This window comes from Peromyscus leucopus, chromosome 4, assembly GCF_004664715.2.
Source record: "Peromyscus leucopus breed LL Stock chromosome 4, UCI_PerLeu_2.1, whole genome shotgun sequence".
Classification (NCBI taxonomy): Eukaryota; Metazoa; Chordata; class Mammalia; order Rodentia; family Cricetidae; genus Peromyscus; species Peromyscus leucopus.
The window spans coordinates 102,602,570-102,630,089 of NC_051066.1; the positions used below are offsets into that span (position 1 = coordinate 102,602,570).

Consider the following 27,520-nt stretch of genomic DNA (forward strand, 5'->3'; position numbering starts at 1 on the left):
GTTGAGTTTTATGTAAAATGAGGGACAAGGACCTAGTTTCATTATTCTACATCCAGCTATCCAGTTTTATTAGCAATATTTGTTGAAGATGTTGTCTTTTCTGTAGTGTGTATTGTTAACTTCCTCCTCGATTCTCCTTTGAAAAAAAAGGTTTTCCTTTGTCTCCCACACACAGATCTAGTTTAATCGTGTGTGTATGTCTGTGTGTGCGCATGTGCCTGGGTCTGTGTCCTTGCCTGTGAGTACAGGTGCCCTGAGAAACCAGAGGCGTCAGGTCCCCATGGCAACAGAGTCACAGGCAGCTGCGAGCTTCCTGCCTTGAGTGCTGGGAATCAAACTCAGGTTTGCACATGCTTTCACCCCTGAGCCATACCTCCAGCTCTGTCTCCTTTTTTCATAGTACCCTGATGTTTCCCACAAATGTCTAGACCAGCAGTTTCTCAACCTGTGGGTCATGACCCTTTGAGAGTCACAGATCAGATATGTACATTACGATTCATAACAGAAGCAAAATTACAGTTATGAAGTAGCAACAAATATCATTTTATGGTTGGGGGTCACTACAACATGAGGAGCTGTATTAAAGGATCACAGCATCAGGAAGGTTGAGAACCACTGCTCTAGATAGACTTGAGATACACCCAGCTCTGTGGGTGAGTCTTGGTTGGGCTAAACCAACCAGCAATTTTCTTCTCCGGTCCCTGCAGAGGACTAGATCTGGGATAAGCATATAAGCTAATCACTAAATTTTTAAATGCAGACTTCTAAGGGAAAAAAAGATTATTGTACTTCTCTGACATTGATCCAGAAAACACATACCCCATGGGTTCAGGCACCCATCCTGCAGTCATGAGGGACAGCCTGGATATGAAGAGAGGCGGTAAACAAGAGAACTAGACAAAGGGGAAATAAATTCAGATTCAGAAGCTTAAGCCACTTGAAACCTAAATAATTGCTGGGTTTCCCAGTTCCTGCCTAATTCCTGTTTCTAATTAAGCTACTTGGGCCTTGTTTGCTTTCACTGGCCACTGAAAGACTGTCTGGTGCAAAGGTGACATGAAGGGAGGGGGAGGGGGAAGGGGGAGGGAGGGAGGAGGGGAGGGCACCTGTGATACTCCAGCTTTCTGGGTAGAGAGCTCAAGGAAGAGAAGTATGGTCAGAAGGCTTCACTGCAACAGGGATGGAAGGGCTGGCAGGATGGCTCAGCAGGTAAGGATGCTTGCTGTGAAAACTTGGTGACCTGATTTGGATCCCCGAACCTACAGAAAGGTGGAAGAGAAAAACCAACTCTACAAAAGTAGTCTGTGATCACCACACACATGCCCCCCCACACACACACACACAAAGTAACTTTTTTTAAAGAGGGGATGGAAAAGAAGAGCTGACCCTGAGCTTCACAGGAAAAAAAAAAAGTGCACAGCAGAATGGTTCCGCCACAGGCTTTCTCTTCAGGATGATGAAGGCCCTCAGCTCCTCAGGGAACCAGTGTTACCATTCACTGCATGATAGCTGGACCAGCAGTGGGGAGACAGTCAGGACCCCGGAAAGGGTTGGTTGAGCTGGTCCCAAGAATGTAAACGGGGTCAGAAGGCTATGGAAGACATTTTTTTTTCAATAGTGAAAATAAAAAGAAGATGGAAACCTAGAGGATAAGAGGACAAAATGACCCTGTGGATCACAATGCTGAGGGAGCTGTTGATGACCTGGAACCAAACACGTTCCTGTTTCAAATCTCGTGCATTACTACGTATCTTTATAACATAATGTTTTTGTTAATGCATGATAACTTCATACTCACATACCATGTAGTTTTTCACCCCTCCCAGATCCAATCCCCACCCACCCCCTCACCTTGATGCCCTCTTCTTTTTTCAATATTCCCCAGTCCAACTTGTACTACGTGTGTGTGTGTGTGTGTGTGTGTGTGTGTGTGTGTGTGTGTGTGTGTGTACAGCAAATCCTGGATTAGGTAGGGGCAGGTCGACCTACTAGGGACCACACAGCCAAGGAGAACCGGCTCTCCCTCCTCTACCAGCCATCAGTTGTCAGTGGCTCCTCAGCTCGGGGTAGGGGCTGCTGAGCCCTCCAGAGTTTGTGCAGGAAACCGGGGCTGCTGTGAGTTTGCGCAGTGATCCTGGCATGACCAAGAACCCCCATCTCTCTAAACTTCCCCTTCTCATCAGTGAGTGAGCCTGCAAGCATTATCTGAGATTAACTTTGAAGGTCCAAAACCGCGGTTGTCTTGCAACAACAGCAAGACCCATGAGCACAGGGCAAGAAAGCATGACAAGGAAGCACCTCTTTACTTAGGTCCTGGTCCTACTTGGCAGCAAACATGCTAGGCTTTGTACAGTCCTAGTACCAAGAGGCATTCATACAAAGATCACACTTCTTAAAGCAATGACTTGTGAGAACTGCCGTTATTTACTTAGTTTGCTCTGTGTGCTTTCTTGGTAACTCTATGTTGAACTGGATCCACAATACTGTGAATGCTGGAAAGCGGATCACTTTCCACTGCTTGGCTTCCAGCCTCCAGCTAGGCTCGCAACGTCTAAAGGGGCTGGCAGAGGCAGCAGCGGTGGCAGGGTCTGGAAACAGCTGGATGTTGACTATCTCTGGTGCTTTTGTTCAACCTTGAAATCTTCGCCACAGGAGACTGCCAGGGCAGAGAAGCCAATGTGAGAAACAAAGAGAGATGGCGGAAAGCCCTTGGGACTAAGGAGGGGAGGTGGGACTCTGGGCTGGCGGTGGCACCTGGTGCCCGCTGTTACTAATAAGGTCGCGGTGCGTTTATAAGGTCCTTGATTAAACAAAGGCGCTCGGTGATAAGAATAACTAGCAACAGCTCCACACCTGAGTCGCCACCCCCGATCTTTTCAACGTGGGCTATTTGCGCCTAGCATCCTTTGCGCGGAGAACTGGATCTCACCTGACTCTGGGCGCTGAATCCAAGTGCTGCGGAGTCCTGGGCCACCCAGGCTGGCAGGGGCGGACCCGTGAGCGCACGAGGCGCCCCCCACGAGGGGGCGGGACCCATCTCCGTCCAGCCCGCAGCGCCGCGCACGCCTCGGGCACCTGCAGCCCAGCGGCTACCTGCAGTCGCAGCGCGTCCGGCCGCCCAGCCCGGTTGCCGGCTCTTGCTCCGCTCATCGCCGCCCGCCCGCCGCCGCGCTGCACGCCTCGAGCGCTCCCTCGGCCCCGCTGGGGACCGGGGACCCCGCAGCCGCCGCCGCCATGCTGCCGGTGCTCTACACCGTCCTGGCGGGGCTGCTGCTGCTGCCTCTGATGCTCACCTGCTGCTGCCCCTACCTCGTCCAGGACTTGCGGTACTTCCTGCGGGTGGCCAACCTGGCCCGGCAGGTGCGCAGCTACCGGCAGCGGCGGCCCGTGCGCACCATCCTGCGGGTCTTCCTGGAGCGAGTTCGCCAGACCCCGCACAAGCCCTTCCTGCTGTTCCGCGACGAGACCCTCACCTACGCCCAGGTGGACCGGCGCAGCAACCAAGTGGCACGGGCGCTGCACGACCAACTGGGCCTGCGACAGGGGGACTGCGTGGCCCTCTTCATGAGCAATGAGCCGGCCTACGTGTGGATCTGGCTGGGACTGCTCAAGCTGGGCTGTCCCATGGCCTGCCTCAACTACAACATCCGTGCCAAGTCTCTGCTGCACTGCTTCCAGTGCTGCGGGGCGAAGGTGCTGCTGGCCTCCCCAGGTGAGCTGCAAACCGCCGCCGGCCGTAGCCCTGGGGGAACGCGGCGCCTTGGATGCGGGGGCTGCTGTGTGGTGGGAGGCAAGGGAGGCGGGAAAAAGGGGTCAGTTCGAGATGTGCGACGCTCATTGATAATGTTTAGACTCGCCAGAGGTGAAGTGGCCTATCTATCGAGGCACTGTGCTGGAGCACTTCCGTCCTCCAGTGTGGGGTCCAGTTTCCTTAAAATACCTAACACAATGTTGAGCGCTATGCTGTGTTGTTTATAGAGACGACAAGAAGAAATGTGCGTCCGCGTTCCTCACGAGGCAGTTCCCCCACCCCAAAATTTTCCCAGGGAACCACTGTATATGCACACTCTTGCTTTTAATCCTCACAACACATGGAGGTTATTGTGGGACATACAGATGAGACCAGTTCCACCCAGAGAGTCAAAGCTTCATGCCCACAGTGTCAGGAAGACTCGGGGTTAACCAGAGGGATCTCATTCATTCCCCTAATCGGTACTTGGTAGACTTTCGATCACGGGAAATCCATTTCCCAGCTCCATCCTTTCCTTTCCTCCCTGTCTTGAAGCTAGCTGTCTTCAAGGCTACTTCAAGATCTTAAGTGCTGTTAGCACGCTTGGCTCCTCACTACAGTGAGGCTGACTCCACCTGACGCTCAGCGAGAAGACTGGGGATCTGTGGCTGTGCTCTGGTGAAGCCCCGCTGCATCTGTAACAACGGTGACTCCTTCATTTGGGTGGCTGCCTTTGACCTAAATGAAAACTTCATGCAGAAGTGATACCCAGGCCAGAAAGAAACAGAACCTGCTATCGACCCGCAGAGCTGCTGAGTTACAACAGTTAGTCTCTGAACTCCGTCCTTGTGTCTCTGTGCTGGTGCCAGCTGGTGCTTCTCTCAGTAAGGAGAGGCCTAACCTGGGCTAGGCTAAAAAGACATTAGTGGCAAAACAGAAGATGAAGGGATGCAGAAGTCCCGACTCTTTGGGAAGCCTCTCTGTGCCAAACACTGCAGTGGATGGCGCTAATACTCTGGGAAATTAAAACCCGTGCCTCCATTGTAAGACTGAGCAAGGTGAGGCAAAATTCCCAGCCTAAGTCCACCTTCAAAGCCACGTTCTTTCTTATCTAGTGCCATCCTCTACACAGATGCATGCGTTAGAGCTCCACAGAGTCAAGAATCTGTCCACTCTGCCCTTCACTTCTTAGCTCGGGAAACTGAGGCCAACTAAGCAGTTTGCCTAGTGCCCCCCAAAAGTCGAAATGTCCATTTACTTCTAAGAAACCAGGAAGTTTTTAAGCCTGTCACATGTGACGTAAAGTATGTAATATAAAAAGTTGAGGTTTCATACAAAAAAATTCAAAAGCAGAGAGATGATGTTAAAGGCACCAAATTATGGGAGGGGCCTGGTCATTTTAAGATACATCCCAACAATCTCTAAAGACTTCACTGGTCCATAACTGGGAGGCTCTGGCAAAGCTGTTGTGTGCCAGCTTTCTTAGAGCCAAGGTATTAATGGCCTGTGCTCCACTGGGAGCACCTTCAACATCTCCTGCTCAGACTCAACCACTCCATTCAGGGGACTTCGTCAAGCTTAGAATTTGAAGAGACTGAAGTTTAAATGACTAATTGCGTTTGGTTTTGTAATAGAGTCAGAAACATAGCCACTTAGAGGTTGGCTATCCCTGACCTGAAACACCTGACCTGAACCAGAAGTGTTCCAGATTTCACATTTTTTTTTCAGATTTTTGAATATTGACATACATCTCATGGGCCACCTTAAGGATGGAGTCCAGATCTGAAGAGTGTACTTGTGTCTTGTATATACCATTTTGCTTTAGCACGATGGTAACTTTATACAGTACACTTAATAATGCTGTGCAGGAAGCAAAGCTACACGCCGCAGTGTTGTGGGTTTGTGGCCACGCTCAAGAAAACAGTTTTGGAGCACTTCCGTTTTCAAATTAGAGATGCTGAACCAGCACTTCCTGCCTGGGGCAGACCGTAGTGGCCTGCCACAGGACACCATGTTTACATGGAGAGTATACTGGAAGTCCTACGTCAGCCTTAAGATGAGACACAATTTAAAACCCAAATGTCCTTCTTCTGTATCCCTGAGATTTCTTTCTGTGTGTCACAGAGTTATACTCTGACCTAAAATAATTCCTGAGAAAGTGAAAAATAGAGTCTAAAGTTGCATGATTGGTAGCTGTGCCATGTGGAAATGTGTAACTAACCTTTGAGACAGGACACATATTTCAAAAACATTGTCTTTCTCCAAATAACAGGGATACCTTTGTACATCATACACTCTGGCCTGGAACAGTTTCTACAGAGAGAGTACCAAAGTCCAAAATCATGTACTGAGTAGAGTGGAAATAAGTTGATTGGACTGACTCTTAGAGTTGTTTGGGGAAGGCAGGACCTTAGAGATACTGTAATCCTTCTGATATGTTTATGCCCACAAAAAGTTTATAAAAGAAACTTTAGTAAGCATAAGAATCATCATTTTAAAAGACAGATTCCAGGATCTCACCCTCAAACTTCTGATTCAGTAAGATCATCAGTCCCAAATGATCTAAGAAGAGTTTCTGAGACTCAGAGTTCCACTTGTTTTATAGCCAAGCAAACCCTGGCCCATGGGAGGACGTCGCATTACCGAGCTTATGAAGACAGCCAGCAACAAAGAGCTGGAGGCACACCCAGATGTTCCGTTTCACTTATAGGGCACTGGTTCATTCTATCAACAATATGAGCTTGGTACAGAAAGGTGAATTAGTTTTGTTTTAATGTTTAATTATCACATATAATAATAGGTTTAATTCTGACCTTTTTGTTCAAAATTTGCTTTTGAATGCTGGGCATGGCGGTGCACACCTTTAATCCCAGCACTCAAAAGGCCCCTGTGAGTCCAAAGCTAACCTGGTCTACATAGCAAGTTCCAGGACAGCTAGGACTATGTCATGAGACTCTGTCTCAGAAAAGAAGAAATTATTCTTGATTCTCTTCCCCTCTTCTCTGATCCCTCTCTGACACCTCCTTCTCCCCTTCACCCCCATCCACAGCCTTCTTTCTGCTTCCGTGTCCTATTCCCCCACCTTCCTCTCTTTTTCCTCCTCTCATGATCTTTCTGTTACACACACACACACACACACACACACACACACACACACACACACACAATCTAGGATCCAAATGTGAAAGAGAACATGTCATTTTTCTCTCTCTGAGTCTGAGTTATCTAACTTAATACTTTCTGGTTCTATGCATTCTCCTGCAGATTTCATGGTTCCAGTTTTCTTTACCGCTGAATAAAATTCTATTGTGCATGAATAAGTTTTCATTATCTACTCATCTAATGATGGGCACCTCAGCTGACTCCCTTCCTTGCTATTGTGAATAATGAGCATGGAAGTTTAGGTATTCTGTGTGTAGATGCCCAGGAGGGTTCTATCTGGGTCATGTAGTAGTTCCATAAACTCCACCCTGGTTTCCAGAATGCCTTTACTGGCATACATTCCCAGGAGCAGTGAATAAGGGCCCCTCTTCCTCCACATCTGTCCAGAAAGAACGTGGTCTTTCCAAGACCCTCTCAACAATTTCTGGTCGTCTTGAAAGAGAAAATTTCTCTACTCCATAACTGTGAGAGTTTCGACCCTGTTTTCCCAGCTTTTGCAAAAGAAACTTATTAACATGGTGATCGATGTTAATTATTGGGAGGTTTCTTGAATGCACAGGGTCATTTTTGAGGTGATGTAAGGAAAGAGGCAGCTAGAAGTATTTCTTTCATCTCTCTTTGCTGTTGACTTCTGGATGAAGGTCAGCCTGACTGGGGATGAGACAGAATCTCACAGTTTTCATCTGCATTTCCCTGGTGGGTAAGGTTGTTACACACTTTTTAGAATATTCGTTGACCACTTGTGTCTTCTTTTGAAACCCGCCTTGTTGGTTGGCAGGGTTTGGAGTGTCACTTTTGCAGTTGTCTGTCCATTCTGGATGTTAGCCTTCAGTCCGAGGTATCGCTGGCAAGGATTTTCTTCTGTTCTGCCGGCCGTCTGTTCACTCTGCTGGTGATTTCCGCCATTAGAGTCCTGTTCAGAAAGTTCTTGCCTTTGTCTTGAAGTTCGTTCCTCACACAGCAGTTCTCTGCAACAGCTTCAGTATTTCAGCCTTTACCTTAAGGCCATTTGATCCACTTTGAATTGATTTTTGTGCAAGATTAGAGATGTGGATCTCATTTCATTCTTCTACAGATGGAAATCCAGCTTTTTCAGTACCATCTGTTGAACAGACTATTTTTTCCAGTGTATTTTTTTTATATCTTTGTTAAAAAAAAAAATTAGGTGGCCATAACTGTGTGGGTTTATTGTTGAGTGTTCTGTTCTGTTCTGTTGGTCCACATGTCTGTCTTTGTGCCAGGGTCATGCTGCCTTTGTCACTATGGCTCTGTGGTATAATTTGAAGTTAAGTGTCGTGTGATACCTCCAGCAACGTTCTTTCTGCAAATGATTTAACTATTTTTAGTTTAGGAGAGGTGAATTTAATTCTGTATTTTAAATTTCAGCTTTTAAGCTGATGATAATTCTTGAATTCTTCATTTCAAAGAACAAGTACATGGGCTGGAGAGATGGGTCAGTGATTAAGAGCACTGGCTACTCTTCTAGAAGACCTAGGTTCAATTCCCAGTGTCCACATGGCAGTTTACAACTATCTGCAACTCCAGTCCTGGAGGAGCTGATGCAAAGACATGTGGATAAGGAACATTTGTTTTGAGAAGTAATCCAGCAGGCTTGACTTTTGGAGACTCTTAAAGCTATCCAGGCTCAATTCTTTAAAAAAAAAAAAATCCCAATTACTCTTTAGAAATTCTCTCTGTATAAAGAAAATTGAGGCTCATGAATCCTTGACTGAATTTTCTCTCAGAAAATGTGGTTTTTCTCTCTGTTGTACATGCCAGGAGTCTTCCCCATGGCAGAGTATAACTTTATTAACTACATGGGAAATTATCTTCAACTGTATAAACCTCTGTCACTGTTGTGGTTGACAGAAGACAATTTTGTGGGCCAATTGTTTTCACACAACTCAAACACAAAATCCAGATAGAACAGGAAATTTCCCTCTCCCTCTCCTCCCTCTCTCCATCCTCCCCTCCCCTTCTCCCTCCCCCTGCCTCCCTCTCTCCCTGACCCCCAGGTAAATTAGCATCACTAGTTATCTGTAGGGGGGATAACACAGTTGTCTGCTGGCACATCCTCAGCTCACCAGATAGGTCTACACTACCTGTGCTCACCTTAACAGTTCTGCTGGTTAAGAACTGTTTGTACAAAGTTGTAGGAATAGTTCAAGGAACTCTGTCATAAAGCTGAGGTCCAGAGAGACCGTTGGCTGATCTGGGTTACCTTCCACCTGTTTGGTGGTGGTAGTGTGTTTGTTTGTTTTTAAGTTTAAAAAAATTAAACTTCCTTTCAAACTGTGACTTCCAGTAGTTTTCAAAGATATTTCATCACTGAAGCTTCTCAAACAAAAGAATTTTGTATGAAATGAAAGTAGTATTGGACAGGACAAGGTGGCTCACATCTGTAATCCCAACACTATGGAGGTTGAGGCGGAAGAATTGCCATGAGTTTGAGGTCAGTTTGAGGATAACAAAGTGAGACCCTGCTTCAAAACACAAGGGAAATAACTAAATAAAACTAGTGTTGGGGCTAAGGGTAAGGCATGCCATGTGAACTTTTGCTGCCATGGCTGGGCAGGGGGGGGGGGGTAAGAAGATAACTAGGTCAGTAATCTTAGAATCCAGGGAAGGAACTAAGCCATGCCCACAAAGCCTGTGGCACTTGGGAGATTTGTAAGTCTTTTGAGAGAACTACAGAGTGCGTCTGAGGAGGACAGACAATGCAGCTGGACAGGTGCAGTGGGAAGGGCATTCTGGGAAAGGGGAGGACCCGAGGCAGTTTTGATTCAGTCCATAGCACAAGCTGCTTCACTCAGTAGTTGTACTGTGAAAGAACAACGGTGAAATAGACTTGAATAATGATCATTTTAAACTGGTTATTGACAAATTTTTAATGTAGAGCAAATAGATTTGGAGAATCTGGTCACGGCCAGTGTCAGTGACCTCACTTTTGTAGGAACAGGTCATTTTCTAATCTGCACTTGAGCTCAGAGCCCATGCAGTATCTTAAATTGCTTCATTGCACTTAGTCTCAAGGATGAAATTTGCTTGCGCATCTTTTAAAAAGGCCCTAGAAACGGAGCATACAGCAGGCATTCGACAGGCCTTTGTTGACTTGAAGAGTGGCACCATTCTGGGAGGTTATAACAGGTTTTCTTTCCTGAGGCTTACGAGTCATTGAGTTGAGCGTGAAAGCATGAAAAGTGTTGTAGCACAATCAAATACATCCTAATGTGAGAAAAGCTATTTCAACTCAATCACCCCCAGGCTCAGCCTCAGAGGCCTCCCCCCAAAATGTTCTGCTGACAGTCTCTCCAGCCCCTCCATCAGGAATCCAGGTGCTCTCCCTGAGTTTCAGTGCAAAAAGGGAGTGAGTGATGAGCACGGAGTGGCCTGGGACCACACTGGCATCTGTGCATAGGATTATGGAGGACCCTGTCCAATGACCTAAACTCAGACACTCAGTGAGTAATACCTTCAGGGAATGAGATTCCTAGCCCAGCAGCTCAGGGTCTGAGTGGAGAACTAACTTGAAGATGTTCGCAGACATATTTCTTCTCTCATAACTAAAGTCTGGGGGGAGGGGTTGTATAGCTTCATTCCAGAACAAACTGGTGTGTTTCTAGCATGCACGGGATGGCAGTTGGTGTTCCTGGGGGGGCAAGAGGAAGGAGAGGGATTCAAGCGGCAATCTCTAAGTCAGTCGTTAATGTTACCAAATCGGAGGAGAAGGGCTGGGATTTTTCTGGATAATGAAATGTGAGCGGCCAGTGTTTGAAAGACCCTCCCAGAAGACTCTGATAAATAAGAAAGTAGATGCTTGGTAGACAGGTGAGATGCATGCTTATGTCTATCAAATGCTAGTAATTATGCAAGGCCTGGTAGGATCTGATTGACTTCACCATGGGCAGTATCCTTGATTTGGGGACTGATTAGAAGACACTAGCTTTCATTGAAGGGATGGAAAATAAGCTCAAGAAAATTATTTAATTGCACAAATCTGAGATGGAGTATAGTTTTCTGTTTTATTTACTCCTGTTAGAATTTGTAACGGGAAGGAAACACTTTTTTAACCTAGGGTGATTTGCTTTGTGTAGGAAGGCAAGGAGAGGGTGTCTCTGTTGGAAGAGAGTTCTAATACGCGGCATCTTGAACAACTGACAGCCAGTGATTGCTGCTACTCCACACTGCTGATGGAGCTGCAAGGATTAGGCTCACCGCCAGCATTTGAAGAGCTGTTCCCACACTGCCTCTGGGTCTATGTTAGCACCACTTTGAAACATTTCTGTTGTTTTTCCGAAAGGCCTCAGTCATCACCCTGAGCTGCCTGCCCAGCCACCTCGTACTCTTCGGCACATCATGGTCCCCACATCCTTTCAGTGGCTTTATTTCTAAGCGTTCCTGGGATGTTTTTACCAACTTAATCAATCACCTCTTAAGTCAGCCAAGCTAGGGGTGCATCAGGCTACGCGAGTGGATGTCTGTTTCCTAGTGTCAAGATTCAGATTTAGTTGTAGCGCTCTGACGCAGAGTGAGGAAAGCTGATTGGGTTCTTCACCCTCGTTTCTTTCTGCTCTCCAGAAACGGGCAGGTTTAGTCAGATAATTCTCCTCTTTCTTTCTTCAAAAGAAATGGGAGTTGGAGGAAACTAGAGTACAGCTTAATTTTGTTATTTTTGGGGGTTTTTTTGTTGTTGTTGTTTTTCGTTTTTTGAGATGGGGTCTTGCTATGTAGCCCTGGCTGGCCTCAAACTCACAGAGATCCTCCTGCCTCTGCCTCCATGAGGTTTTAAAACTTTTCTCTTAAGATGTTGAAATCACCTGACCTTCTTCTTCTTCTTCTTCTTCTTCTTCTTCTTCTTCTTCTTCTCTTCTTCTTCTTCTTCTTCTTCTTCTTCTTCTTTCTCTCTCTCTCTCTCTCTCTCTCTCTCTCTCTCTCTCTCTCTCTCTCTCTCTTCCTCCCTCCATCCCTCCCTTCTTCCCTCTGTCCCTCCTCCCTTCCCAGGGAGGGTGTGTGTGTATGTGGTGTGTGGTGTTAGCTGCTCACCTCTCTCACTCTGCCTTGCTCCTTTGAGGCAGTTTAAACTTGGAACTCATTAGCTGGCAGCCAGCAAGCTAGAGGCATCCTCCTGTCTCCACTCCCAACCCCTTCCCAGAAGCTCTGGGGTTAGTAATGAGTGGGACTGTACCCGGCTTTGTGTGGGTGCTAAGATCCACACCCCAGTCTTCACACTAACACAGCAAGCACTCTTAACCAAGCACTCATCTCTCCCGCCCACCCTTGATTTCCCACCACCCAAGTGTATACTGCTCTCTCTGTGAGCGTGTTTCCCTCTACAATATAAACCTAGCCTGAAGAGGAGTTGCTGGACCGACTCCACAGCCTTCCCAAGCTTTCAATAAAGCTTGAGTTATGCTCTCCATCAAGATGCACAGTGATTACCTTATTACTCATATCAGAAGTCCACATCCTTTAACACCACAGGGCAAGTCAAAAGGAAAACCTCTTCTACAAGGCAAAGACACTTGGTCAAAGCTCAAACCACAATGGCAAGTGCAAAGAAATTGGAATTCCAGATACCCGGTTGTAATTGTTTTTATTTTGTGTGTCTCTGTTCATTAGTAGAAATGGCATTACTGGTGTATTCCTACATCATAGGGTTGTTGTGAAATCAATGTACTGTATACCTTACAAAACATTTTAAGCAAATGAAAAAATGTAAAGCTTGTCTGTTTGAAGATGACAGGTATAGGCGACATTGAGATATGCCACCTGTCGGCCACTTCAGGCCTAGCGAGCACCTTCCTCAGCTAAAGAGAGTCAACCACCACATCCCCTAGTTTGAGTGCATTCAGTGAGGGAGCCGGTCTGACTGGCTGATTGGAAAGCTCAGAGGCAGGGGCCAACCCCTTAAGTGAAGATAATCCCAAATTCCATTCCAGGCCTTCCCCAGACGACCTGCTGGGGAAGCCACTGCTGTGACTGTATGGGTTCAACTTCTCCCTCTATCCAGTCTACTTCCCCTGGTCACCTCGCAGGTCCAGCCCCCAAGAGCAACTCCTACACAAACTTCAGCTTCCCGGGGCAGAGGAACTCAGATTGTGACAAGCAGAATTACTTGAGTTGATGTGTCCTAGTTGGTTGTCATAGCAACTACATAGCTAACAGATAACATTACACCCAGAATTTTATATTTCAGTCTTCACATCAATAGCTTAACTTAGCAGAGGGAAGACGTCTCTGTCTAGTGAGGAAAGCAAGACCCTGAAACCTCAAGGTGGCACCTATATAAATCGTAGTGGGCAGAGGCAACAGCTAACCCCTTCCATCAAAGAGAAGTATCATGGACGAGGTACCTGCAGGGAGCCCTAGTATTTAGAAGTCATTTCATTCCATTGTAGTAAAGGCATATCCACCCAAAGTATTCCAAGTTGCCAATCCTTTTAAGTAAGCAGTTTCAGCTTGCCCTTAGTCTTCCACAATGATGCAGTCCTTTTGCCATAAGTTATGATCCCTTAATCTTGAGGATTTCATGGTTGACTAGACTTGAATCTTGGCACACTGTGTACTAAACATCCTGGGATAAGTATGCTCAGACTGGTGTGGGAGCCAGTGAAGAGAGTGGCCAGCTGTCGAGAAGTGAGGTGGCAGAAAGATTTACCTCTAGGCTGTCTTGAAGGAAGATGGGGGATTTTCTGGGTGACTAAGGGTGAAAGGTCATTCTGCACAGGCGGAATGGCCTGAGCAAAGGTTATTAAATGCGAGCACTTTTAGTAGGGGCTTCACAGGAATCGGTGTGAGTAGAGAAAAGGGGCAGGTGGCAGACAGTCAGAGATGGCATCAGAAAGGTTGGCAGGGATGGGACTTTGGACATGCCAATGAGGAGAACTGACTCCATCATAAGGGGTGTGCTGCCAGTGAAGAGCTATGGGTGGGTGGCACTGGACGGTGAGCAATGGTGAAGGGAATTACCACTGGAGGCAGAGAGAGCTTGACATCGAGGAGACTGGTCAGTAGACAATGGCTTACAACTCCAGGTCCAGGGAACCCAACACCCTCGTGCAGCCTCTACAGACAGCAGGTATGCATGCGGTACGTTATGTGGAAGCAAAACACCCATATGCATAAAATAATAGCAAGTAAATCTATTTTACAACTCAAGATGGGTAAGCTTAAAAGAGGTTTCATTTCATAGATTAAGGGCAGAAAATCAAAAGAGCAGGTGTGAAATAAGGGTTGCACATCAAGTCAGAACTTTTTTTTTTTAACCTGACCCGTGAAAAAGATCGATTTGTTTGTGGCGCCTGTATACTCGCATGGCTGATACAGACTTTACAACGATCACGACCTTTAATGTGTGGCATGTTCTGGAAATGCCTATTTCACTGTATTGGCATTTTAGTGATACACACTTACTATTTGGTTTTTCCAATGCCCATTTTTGTGATGTCTTCCACCAATCATTTGCTGGGCTTATGAAACCACAGACTCAACCTTCATTCTATCAAATATTGGCTTTGTGTGTGTGTGTGTGTGTGAGTGTGTGTGTGGGGGGGGGGTGTTCAAACACATCAAATTCCATGCTAAAATTCATTAGTAGGGAGGCATGGTAGCACATGCCTTTAATCTCACCACTGAGAAGGCAGAGGCAGGAGGATCTCTGTGAGTTTGAGGCCAGCCTGGTCTACATAGCAAGTTCCAGGACAGCCATGACCACACATAGTGAGACACTGTCTTTAAAAAAATCATAACTAGCGGCGTGTGGGCACTTTAATCAGCATCGGAGGAGAGCAGGCGATCTCTGTGAGTCAGCAGCTGGACAAGTGATTCAGAAAGCACAAAGCAACAGAGAAATCTCAAAAAAAAAAAAAAAAAAAAAAAAAAAAAAAAAATCATAACTAAATATCACTTGTATCCATACATTTTAGCAAAACATAGGTTGATGCAAAGTATCATAAAGTTTGTGACACTCAATACATGCTTAATCAACTAAAGTAGTTTGCTTGGATTGTTTCCCACTAACTTAAGAACTACAAGAAGCTGTTGAGGAGGTTCTGCCAACCCTGAAAAAGGATGGAGTGTCCGTCTTTTACGTAAGCAGAACTTCTAACACAAATGGCGTGGACACACTACTGGACAAAGTGGACGGAGTGTCGGCAGAAGCTACTCCGGAGTCGTGGAGGTCCGAAGTCACTTTCGCCACGCCTGCCGTATACATTTACACCTCGGGTACCACAGGTAAATAAGAGAGGATTTCCAAGACACAGGCCTGTCCTGGAAGAGCTAACCGCCCACCTGGCCTTTTAAATATTCTGTTTCCCTAGCAAAACGTATCAGAGAACTAATGCTTCAGGGTATTGAGATCTTTCCCCATGAAAACTGACCTTATGTTATTACACATGGTCTCATTTGCTTTTCCCCAGCTCTGCGCACACCTACTCAGCTGCTATAAAACATATAAACAGTTCATCAATAACTCCAAAAGTAGTTGAGATGATGGATACAATTTGATCCTGTGTGGGCTGTTAGAAATTTTTAATGCTTATTGTATTTTGACCCTTTTATATCTAGAGTCTGTCTGTAATATGTAATTGATATAAATGGGACATACCAGAGGACAGCTATGGGGTGATATTTACATAGACGATGGACTGATTTCTCCCATACAGTACTGATGTAGAGTGAGCCTCGCACAGGTCCTAAAACACTGTGTGTCACTGGGAGCCTTCACTGTGCGCTGGCGTGTTACGAACTGTTGAAGAAGCATTGCAGGAACCCCTGCTTGGAACAAGCAGTGTCCCATGTCACTCTAACCAGCATTCTCCGGGGGACTCGAAGACATTACTCACTCAGCTCCCTCCTGCCCTTGCATCTGCCCATTTCACAGACTCAGAAACTTATAAAGACATTAAGGACTTCCCAGGACAAGAAGTCAAGTGTCAAGACTCACCTTGTGGGCTAACTCCAGGCTCATACAATTACGATGGTAACACCCCCGGCCTAACAATGTAATAAACATTCAGCGGCTGCCTACCAAAAGACAGGGAAAGTGTTACCAAGGTGTAGTAAGCTGACGTCTCCAGGATATGTGAGAAAAGAAGGCAGGAAGCCAGCCCCACATGTTGACAGTAATGAGCACTGTTGTTATTGTGAGGAAATTAAATTACGAGTCACGTACACATGCTCCTTGTAATTAATCAAAGGTTAAGGTTGAAGGTTCTGTGGCGCCTGTTATCTCAACACCAGCCCACGGAATCTCTGTCCTTTGCTCCAACAGGGCCCTCGGTAGCCATCTGTAGACTGCAGTTGCTAGGCCCCAATTTAACAGGAATGCAGGTAACCCTTCACATCAGGACTCCCACCTTCATTTCAGAAGAGTAATAGAAGGCGTAGACGAGATTACAGACCTTGATATAGCTGGGATGAGGTGAGCTTCTGCCTAGTGATGGGGAAATCCAGTCCTAACACTGAGGAGTATGGAACTTCTTCACAATACGTGTTTTGTCAGGGAAATGGAAAACTCCTGTTTAGGGGTGTTTTCTGACACTCTGAAAATTAATTCCACAAATCAGCATTGATATCTAATGAGAAAACAGTAAGACTGATGTCTATTTTATTGTTTTACCTAAGGATGAAATACCTGCATATTACTCTTGTGTAAAGCAATTAAATGAGTCCATTTAAGCACTTAGAGACCAAAGGTTTTCCCTATTCCTCCAGGGAACTCGGTAGCACAAAATTATGTAATTGTTACAAAATATTCTTCTTGATTGATTAGTATAAAAATCTTAAATTAGGGAAGTTCCAAAAGTACTCAAAGTCAAGAAGGTGAGTCTTTTTTTAAATGCAACTCTGAATTTTGCTATTTAAATGATTCTTTTCTGTGGTAAATACAATTGATTTGTTGATGGTTTCTTCTATTTATTTATTTTTTTATTTATTCTATGTAGTTTTCACATCATGTATCTTGATCCCATTCATTCCCTGACCCTTCACATCTGACCTCTGCCCCTGAACCACCCCACCCCCAATAAAACAACATTCGAAGGAAAGCCAGATGGTGGTGGCGCACACCTTTAATCCCATCACTCAGGAGGCAGAGCCAGGTGGATCTCTGTGAGTTCAAGGCCAGCCTGGTCTACAGAGAGAGTTCCAGGACAGGAGCAAATCTCGAAAAACCAAAGAAAAAAAAGAAAAAAGAAAGAAAGAAAGAAAAAGAAAAAAAAGAATATCAAATAATTGATATTTATTTGCGTTGGGGATTTAGCTCAGTGGTAGAGCGCTTGCCTAGCAAGCGCAAGGCCCTGGGTTCGGTCCTCAGCTCCAGAAAAAGAAAAAAAAACATTCAAGAGGAAAAAAGGAAGAAAATAAAATGAAGAAAATAAAAAGGGGGGAATGAATTAAAAATCTCATCATGGAAGCTGCAGGAGTTTCTTCTGTTTCTCAAAGTTAGTTTAGAGTGGGGCGTTATCAGTGCCCTGGGATGCTGACAAAGGAGATGGATTTGGATGTGTTTTCAGTGACAGGTGGCTTACTGCCCATAGAACAGACTGTTCCCTGGGCAATGCCTGGCTAAGTACTCAGTCCTCAGGGACCTGCCTGCCTGGCCACGGAGCAGAGTTGTCTCCTTGGGTCTTAAGCTCCAGCTCAGCCCCTGAGCAGTGACTCCTCCTCACCACTAAGTCTTCCAGGGAAGCAATGAACTCTGAAAAGAAAGCCTTCCTTAACTGTGCAAATTATTATGAAGAAAGTGCAAGTGCACTCAGTTTAACACATGCTAACACTCCACTAGAAACCGTTGACACTTCTCAGATTGGCGAAAAGCCCAGTGTTTGAGAGTCCCTTGGCAAGGCTGTGAGGAAACAGCCTCATGTTTTACAGGCCAGGGAGTGAGTGGGGATCCCCCTTAGAACTGGCTGGGTGCTCTTTGTGTACTCAGATCACAAAGACGTGGGTCTGGCCTGTGGCATCATTTATAGTGTCAATTGCCATGTGAACAAGGTAACTCATGGTGGCATCACTTGAAATAGCAAAATTATATAAACAAGTCATAGCTTTCTCATATAAGAGACACGAGGCAACTGGGAGAAGAAATAAATGGTTGGAAACGTGAGGGAAATCTACAAGTGTGGAGATCTTCCAAGAAAGTAAAACTGCACTATATTCGTATTTGGAATGAAATTGGCAAATATATATATATATTCATTACAAAGGAAGGGATTAGTGGTCTGCACTATTGTGTCTCTAAAACTTAACTTCCTCATCTGTAGGTTGGGCAATATAGTTCGATTTATCTCTTAAACCGAAATTGTTGAAAATGCCTTACAAAATAGTGAGCCCAAGGCAGGAATCCATTCTCTTCCAAGGACTACTACATCATCTGCCTGAGTTGGGACTGAGCAAACTATGCCTTGAGAACCACATACAGCCTCCGCGCGTTCTCAGAACAGGGCCGCCATTAAGCCTTTATGTCTGTGTACAGCTGCTCTCAGCACACTAGCAGATATGAGTCAGCACAGCAATGACCGTATGACCCCACAAGACCTAAAATATTTACTCTCTGGTGTTTTTGAGGAATTAAAAAACATACACACCCATGGTCTGACTACTCACCCCCCCACACACACACCCCACCTTCAAGCAATTCTTCCAGCATGACGAGAAGGAACTTTATACACCAGCTCTCCCTCCCACACTATAAAAGGCCAACCTGACTCACTGATGCCTTCTCTTATGTGTTTGCAAAGGTCTCCCAAAAGCTGCAACCATCAATCACCATCGCCTGTGGTATGGAACTGGCCTTGCGCTGGCGAGTGGGATTAAGGCCCACGATATTGTCTACACCACCATGCCCCTGTACCACAGTGCGGCACTCATGATTGGCCTCCACGGGTGCATCGTGACTGGTAAGCTCTGTTTCTCTCACCAGGCATCAGGAGTTGACACACAGCCAGTCACATCTGCTCATGAGGAAAAGCACATCTGGCTACTTTCTTGTCTACCAGAGACAGTCTTTACTCCAGCATTGATTACAAGGCCCTATGGTTCACGAGCAAACATCTGCAATCATTTCGGTTTTCCCGTGCCTTAACTGTTCAATATATCTAGGGAGAAATTCCTTTTCTTAGTGTCTGTAAATAATTCTCCACCTTCAGAAACAGGTGCGTCACTCTCCGGCAGTATCGACACTTCTCTGTCCGTTGTCCTTATTCTTTATTCGTCCTTACTTCCACAGCTTCCTGGCCTTAGGCAGAGTAGCTGGCCTGCCATCAGCTCCTCTGTCCCTCTCAAACATCACTGTCCAAATAGGAGTCGGCATCGTGTGTCCCTTCAGGAGCATTTGTGTTGCTTTTACCCATAAAGGTTCGGTCCCATATCCCCCTCTTCTCCCATGTGACATTTTAAATAAGCCTTAAAAATAGACACATTTATTTGAGATAAAATATATAGTACATATAATTATGTATATACATATACATTCGTGTGTCTATAATAGGCCAGAAGTTTGAAATTCTGAGCCCTGGTGGCATAGTGTTAAAGGCAAGGCCTTTGGAAGCGTTAGGTTGTGTATGTGGAGCTTTTGAACATTGGATTGGTGCCCTGATAAGCAGGTAGAGTAGAGAGTCTCCTCGCTGGCTCTGCCCTCCCCCTTAAGAGGACATGAAGAGGTGATGGCCATTCCCAGACCAAAAAGAGTACCTTTGCCAAACACTGGTTTGCTGATGCCTTGCTTTTGAACCTCACGGCCTCCAAAACTGGGAGAAATTATTACTTCTAGTGTAAGCTAGCCTGGCTTTGGTTACCTTTTATAGCAGCTTGAACTAAAACTCATGGTCCAAGCATCTATTTCTTTCCTTCATCTACTGACTCATCAGCTCTGAGGTGCTTTGCATGGTGTCAGCCTTGCCCCTCAGGAGCAAAGCATGGCTGGGCATGGGCATACTACTGGATCTTCAAGGGCAGAGTGGTTGGGGGGCACCGGAATAGACAAACAAGTACTTTCAGCACCACAGACACAAGCAAAAGGAGAAAAAAACATTTTTAAAAGTCTCTTCTTGACACTAGTCATCGGTGTGTTTAGGAGAGAAAATAAGCGAGTAACATGAAAAGTGGGTATGGGCTTCCTGTTGCTGCTGTAACAAATCGCCAGAAGCTCAATGGCTTCCAGCAATGCAGATTTGTTTTCTCGTTGTTCTGGAAGTCAGAAGCCCGAAAACCAGCTGTCTCCGGCTGGGTTGCACTCTCTCCGCATGCTGAAGATCTGTGTCCTGGTCTTCTCCACTTTTAGAGGCTGCCTGAATGCCTTGGCTCATGGTCCCTTCTTTCATCTTCAAGTCTTACCCTCCAACTCCCCCCTTTACTTTTCCTCCTCTTTAGATACCCTTACAATTGGGTAAAGAGATAGTCTGGGAAAATCTTCCCACCTCCAGACCCTTAGCTTCGTCACATGATCACATGCCTTGCCACACAAGGTAATATGGTCATGGGCTCTGGTGGTAGCTCACTCTCTGTCTCTCTGTCTTTGTCTCTCTGTCTCTCTCTCTCTCTCCCTCTCTTTCTCCCTTCCCCCCTCCCCTCCTAGGATCCCTCTTCCTCTCCTCCGTCTCATAAGCCTCATTTGGGCCCCTGGATAGTATTAGGATGATTTCCCATGTATCCTCTCCCCAGATCGGAGGCCCACATCGGTGAAAACAGGTCTCCGTGATGCTTTGCACTCAGTGTAAGAGGCACTCCACACGTGTTCGGTTTCATTCCTTTCTAAGTTTTCTAATCGGAGAGATTTCTCTGTGCTCCTTCCCTGATGTTGTCTGTGCTTTTTTTAATAGGGGCTACTCTTGCTCTGCGGAGCAAATTTTCGGCCAGCCAGTTCTGGGACGACTGCAGGAAATACAATGCCACTGCCATCCAGTACATCGGTGAACTGCTCCGGTACCTGTGCAACACACCCTCGGTAACACTCCCCGTGGTTTTCGTGTCTTTTCACGATCAATAAGACGTTCAGAGTTTCCTGGGACTGTGCCAGGCTTCTGCTGACTCATCTGTCTCAGTTCTGAGTTCAGACGGCAGTCTGTCTGTTACAATCACATGCTGCGAGCACCCTTACCATCTAGAAAGACCTTGATGGGGGAACAGTGACTGTTAATCTTATTGCAGTTTTTGTTCTCTGTCCTGTTACATGTTTTCACACCTTCCCCTTCCCAGGTCCTCCTCTTTTCTTTCTGCATGTGACAAGCCGCTGTCAACCCCACCTTAAGTAATAGGTCATATGTTAACCTATTTGAGTCACTCCAGCAAAAGTCATCCATCTGTGGATGGATAGATCTATCTATGTTTCTGCCTCTATGTTGTACATGTGTGTCTTGCCTCCTGCCTTCCCTGGGCTCTATAACTTTGTAATAGTTTTGTCTCCTTGGCCTCCCTTACCCTCCCTTTCACCCCAGTTGTTCAGAAAAACATTTACTTGATGCTGTTTAATGAATAAATCTACCCCCAGCTTTGAAACAAGCAAATCACATCTGTTTCACAGAAACTCCAAGGGTCTTAAGTCCACCCTGCTTGGAGCTATCCAGATACTTTGACAAGATTGTTCACAAGAACTCCCCCTGTGTGGTCCCTGGTAGGTCCTTGGGACCTGATCAGGGTTTCTCAACAGTACCACTGCTGTTGTTTGGGGCCTGCTAAGCTTTGGCTGTGTGAACCTATTCTATGCCATACAGGACGTTTAGTGGCTTCTCCGGCCTTCATTCTCAAGATATCAGTAGTGGCCTCCCCTTCTGCTGGTCCATGATAATTACGATGTCTGTAGATACTGCCAAATGTCTCCCAAGCAGGCAAGTTTGATCCTTGTTGAGAACCACTTGACTAAATAGTACGGAGCATCCACCAGATTTTAATCCCTTTGAGCTATTCAATCAACAAAAAGCCAAGCTCAAACGACCACTGAGTTGGTTAATCACTATTGGTTAAGCATCTGTTACATTCAACTTATATATCCGGTGCTGTGTGGCAAAGAAAGAAGAAAAAGACCCTCCCCCTTCCTCCCTCCCCTTTCCCCTCCCCCTCCCCAGTCAGGCTTCCTCTCCTCAGATCACTCAACCTCTGCTCAGATGCCAGTTCACAGGGAGTCTCTCCTACCAACAATCCAGCTTGCCTTCCTGATGCTCTGTCCTGTCTCGACATCTCCTGGCACTTATCCCAAATTGCACCCTCCAGGTTGAGGTTGCTATCTGTCTGCCTACCCCACTGGTAGAACTCCATGCGAAGGCCTCATTCACTGGTCCTCGGCGGCATCGAGATTAGAAACCAGCATCCCAGGCACCAACACATTTTGCTGACTGAACCCCTAAGTTCTTGTTCTGGAAAAAAAAAAAATGTTTACTTGAGGGAGTAATTTTTTTTTCTTCCAAAATGTTCAGGCTTAGCATACTTGTAATTTCTTGAAAGTTCAGCAGATGCATAAAGGTCATAATTATCTATGGGATAAATCAGGACCTTTTCCCTAACAGCATTTTCTACATTAGTACTTCATCTGGTCCTCATGATTACATATCCATCTATTATAACCCAGATCCATCTATTATAACCCAGAAATAGGTCCGGAGTCTTTCTACTTGGCAATTCTCTGCTGTAAAGGCATTCGCCTTATCAATTAGAAGTCTCCTAGGGGACTGTGTTCTATTTATTTTAAAAGATCTCCTTTGAACTAGGGAAAATAGACATGCTTGTGTGTCATGTTTATGCTCTTCAGAGATAAACTTATACACACTTGGATCTTTCTTCTTTTTTCTTAATGTTACCACAAATGCTGGGAAACAGTGATGGGTTTTACACTTTCAAAACACTGTGTGCTGTGAGGTATAATCTGTGTATAGACTCTTCTCTTGGACTGGGTCTGGATGCTGTGGGTTTCCCCTGAGTGTTCCCTGTCTGCAGACTCCTTGTAAGAAGTCTAAGGAACGAACCAAGTTACTTCAAAAAGCCTTTGGTGAAGAAATTTTATGAATCATGGGTCATTCTAGATGACCCAGATTCTATACACCTAGGGAGAAGTTTTTAAAGGGTCTTGACACCTGTGCTTACTTGGGAATACACCACACATACAAAAAAAAAATAATTAGGAATTGAAATTTGGCCTTGCACTCAGAAAGAATTTTCTGACAGTGAGTGATTTCTACACATTGAGAAACATAGTCTCAAATAAAATAAAATAAAATAAAATAAAATAAAATAAAAAAACAAAATATAGAAGAGGCCTGAGTAAAAAAAATAATAATAATAATAATTAAAAGATAGACTTGAAAGAACTCCTCAAACAAGAACTCAGGATCAGTGTAACCAGGACTGCCTCACCCTCAGAGCCATTGAGAAGAATAGGCTGTCCCTAGAGAGGTTGATGCCACCAACAGCCCGAGACCTAATCAGGCAAACCAAATGGCTCCCCTCAGCATGGCTTATCAAGCATGGCTGTCCTAGGGCCAGCACTGGAGAGTGGAGCCTGCTATGGCTGTGAACTTAGCCATGTTCAGTGGCTTTTCTGGTAGAGCAGAGGACATGGAAGAGTAAGACCCCAGGAACAGTTCTTCAGGTCACTGGCTCAGATTTGACTCCCAGGAAAATACCCGATCAGAGCAAGGACCCCAGAGTCTACAGGCTGTTCCCTGACTCCGCCATTTGAGCAGCATAATCAACCTTTCGAAATGTCAGCTTCCCAGCAACCAACACTGGCATGATGCTATTTTTCCTTAAGTAGAGTCTAAATACAAAATGAGCTTGTGGACACAAAGCATTGCTAAGTCTCTGTGTCTAGTAAGTGTGTAAGAGGTGACAGCCATTGCTACCGTTGTCCCTGCGTTCTGTGCCTGCTACTATCTGCATGCTGATCCTTACACAGTCTCTGAGTGAATCAATGACATGGTGTCTGAACCTTGTCCATGGAAGAAATGAGACCTTCTTCTCTTATCACTTTATTCAGTCTCTCTCATCTGGGTTTTAATGAGGCACAGGATAGCAAAGCTATTGACTGAAGTGGTTTTAAGGTTGTGTCGTTGAATCTTCTGTAGCTGTCCTGCCCGTTTCCCCTTGTAACAGCTGGATCTCACCCTGCAGAGCGTTCCTTTATAAGGAAAGATCACTCTGCTTCACGTGTCCAGTGTGAGGTCGGTCCACACTCCTATGTGGTTCATGTAGTTGCCTAAAAGCAGTGTCTTTTTTTTTTTTTTTTTTTTCCCGAGACAGGGTTTCTCTGTGTAGCTTTGCGCCTTTCCTGGGACTCACTTGGTAGCCCAGGCTGGCCTCGAACTCACAGAGATCCGCCTGCCTCTGCCTCCCGAGTGCTGGGATTAAAGGCGTGCGCCACCACCGCCTGGCAAAAGCAGTGTCTTTTAAGGAAAAAAAAAAATGTTTAATTTCCCTTTTTAGGTTTATTTATTTAATGTGTATGGGTGTTTTGCCTGCATGTATGTCTGTGTGTCGCATGTGTACCTGATGCTGGCAGAGGTCAGAAGGGGAAGTTGGATCCCCTGGAGCTGGAGTTACAGATGGTTGTGAGCCATCATATGGATGCTGGGAACAAAACCTAGGTCCTCTGCAAGAACAGCCATGGCTCCCTGAGGCAGAGCCTATCCCTCCAGCCCCTCCTTTAGGAGAAAGTATACATTAATGCAAGATGTTGGTAAAGCGTTTCGGTCCAATAGCTGGGAACTAAGTGATGGCAAAGGGTTCTCAGTGAGATTTTGTGTATCCGCTGGGGGTGTGACCAAGGAGAGAGAGAGAGAGAGAGAGAGAGAGAGAGAGAGAGAGAGAGAGAGAGAGAGAGAGAAGGGAGGGCTGGATCCAGAAGAGTTCCAGGAGGCACAAGTAAAAGTCACGATGTTTGGAAGGGGAGGTAAGACAAGCGGAGCCCTGGTGGAGCTGGAGCGACTCGCTTACCTCCCTAGAGATGTCTTCCCTTGCTCTGAGCGTGAGATGGCCTCTCAGGTCTCTTCATTTCTGAATCCCCTGAATTCTGGCAGAAACAGGCCAGAGTGGTGTGTGCCAGCACAGGGAGCAGAGTAAACTGGGGCAAAGCAGGAGGAAGAAGGAAGAGAGGAGAATCAGGAAGGTTTGCCAGAGGCAATGAGCGGTGATGGGAGTGCGGAGGTTCTCCCGATGCTCTGCCAGAAAGGCGGCTCCTCCTTATCTGGACGGAGAATCTGCAAACAGCTCTGCAGGTGAGCTGAGCCTGTCACCCAGGAGGCAGAGGCTTCACTGTGCTGTGTCTTAAATGTGAACCTGACAGATCGTGACTAAAGATCCTCACACGGAAGGCTGAGGTGGGAGATGGGTTGGGAGCGGCCGTAAGGAGAGTTCATGGGAGGGAGAAAGGCCTCTTGCACAAAGCAGGCAGGTTAGAGCCTCCCTGTGTGCAACTACACAGTAGATGTGAAGAACATGGATTCGGGAATATTTGAAGACAATGATGACCTTTCACCTTTTGGAAGTCACACAAAAACAAGGGAGCCGAGGGGGAAAGCACACAGCTGCATGATCTAAAAAAAAAAACTAAGAGAAGGCTGGACAGAGTTCAGCAGTTAAGACCATTTGGAGCAGAGTTTGATTCCCAGTGTCCACATGGTGGATCACAACCATCCATAACTCTAGTTCTAGGGGTTCTGTCATCTTCTGGCCGCCTCCTCCTCCACCAGACACACACAAGGTGCACAGACATACATGCAGGCAAAACACTCACACACATCAAATAAATTAGATATTTTTTTAGAGCTAAGAGAGATTACAACCTTGAACTACATGAACATCAATTTGAAAGATGGAGGGGACTAATGTAGTAGGCCCAAGAAAGGTAAAACCTAAGAAGCAGGTAACATGATGAAATTTAAGTGGAGGGAGGTTCATTCTCTAAGAACAGTTGGATTCCGACAGCACCCTGCACTGCAAGAAGACAACAGTGTGACGCCTTTGGAGTTCCAAGCGAAGGTTACTGTCCGCCTAGAATTCTATACCCAGCTGTATTGTCGATCTGTTTTACAAGAAGAATATTTTCAAACTGGGCCTTGTTTCACAGGCCTGTAATCCAAACTACTTAGGAGTAAAATTTGATGAATCAAGAGTTAGAAATGTAAACATTAAAGTTAGAAAGGTGGGATAAGAAAAAACACTAAGAGGAGTGTCGGTCTCGGAGCAGCAAGCTATGGACAAAGGATTGGGACGGAGAAACAGAATGAGAACAGTATGCTTCATTCAAAAGCCCCTTCAGGACAAATTGATTTTTATACTGTACACTCTTCTCTCTCTTTTCTCACTTTATTCTTCGCTTTCTTCCTTCCTTTTTTTTTTTTTTTTTTAAGACAGGGCCTCATGTATCCCAGGTTGGCTTCTGGCCTCAAACTCTCTAAGCGGCCTGAGGATGACCTCGAACTTCTGATCCTCCTGCCTCTGAAAAGTGCTGTCTGGAGCCAAATAGATGTGTGTTAGATTCTCGGAGAAAATCCTTTGCTGTCTGTGTAACCCTGGGCTCTTCACTATAAGCTTTCCAAGGCTCTGTTTCCTCGGTTGAAACCTGAGACAAATACCTCACTATCTGTCTTGTCTGGTGGGCTTTCGAAACTGAAGTAAGACAACACAGGCCCAATGCTGACACACAGACAAGCCCTCAGTGACCAGCGTCTGAGTACTTTAATTCTCTGGGTCTCTGTATTCCTCCCAGGACACCCTGACCTTTAACCTTTTTAGTCACTAAATCCCAGTGGGAACCTAGGCCCCAGGTGTGTTTGCCTGTCTCAGCTCAGCTCTCATGTAGAAGACAAAATAGAGAAATGTCCCACAAGTCAATTCCTTAGGAAAGTTGCTTAGGTGAGTAAAGAAGTACCACGTCCCCGGTGGGGAGGAAGAGCGTGAGTCACACAACCTAGTACAACAACAACGTAAAAAATTTGGGGCTTCTTAGAAGTTCCCGGACCTCATATGTGACCAGAAACGTTTCTAGCCTTCAAAGTCCAGTCCCTTCTCCTGGTGTAACGAGATCCCTGGACTGTACGGTGAAAACTGAGCCCATGGTATTATGATTGTAAATCCAGCTCCCTGCCACCCACAGGTGTCCTGCTGCACCTGTGTGGCTGGCCAGCTGCCCACATACCCAGACACCTGCACCCTTCACCCCTCTGCCTTTGTACGGATGCCCCAGCCAGGAGCTGCTGAGCATTCCCGGGTGCAGGTTACTTGTTTAACCACAGAGATTATACTGTATGCAAAACACAGGCCCAAGCCCTGTGGAGGATTCAGAGGTATGTTTGGTCTCCAAGGAGGGAGCATCTAACAAAAGAGAGATGGGCTATTTGACAACAGAAGTGAACAAAGTGTGTGGGTGGAGAACGGAGTATGGGCAGCACGTGGAACGTGTGAGTTCCTGAATTTTCACATGGGAAGGCCTCTCTGCTGTCTAACCGGCTTGGGAACTGGTGAGTACCATGATCAGGTGGTTCTTAAGTGAAAATACGTATTTTCCAAATATGGAATGGTTTAGTCTCAGAGTTCCCATGAAAGGGAGCAGAAAGAGAACTCTGGAAATCTGCCCATCCTTTCTGAGGAGAATAACACTGTATGGGCAGGAAAACCCTATCATTAATGGCAACTCTA

General features: G+C 45.9%; 1 protein-coding gene across 1 annotated transcript in view; it reads left to right on the top strand.

Moving 5' to 3' along the window:
* Positions 1 to 3,115: 3,115 nt before the first annotated feature.
* Slc27a2 (solute carrier family 27 member 2) overlaps positions 3,116 to 27,520 on the top strand; it is a 40,391-nt gene continuing 15,986 nt past the window's right edge. Inside the window, exons 1-4 of the mRNA XM_028892723.2 lie at positions 3,116 to 3,712; positions 14,918 to 15,127; positions 18,637 to 18,795; positions 20,716 to 20,840. Coding sequence (XP_028748556.1) covers positions 3,235 to 3,712; positions 14,918 to 15,127; positions 18,637 to 18,795; positions 20,716 to 20,840 — 972 coding nt within the window. The 5' untranslated portion in view covers positions 3,116 to 3,234. The remainder of the gene's footprint in view (positions 3,713 to 14,917; positions 15,128 to 18,636; positions 18,796 to 20,715; positions 20,841 to 27,520) is intronic.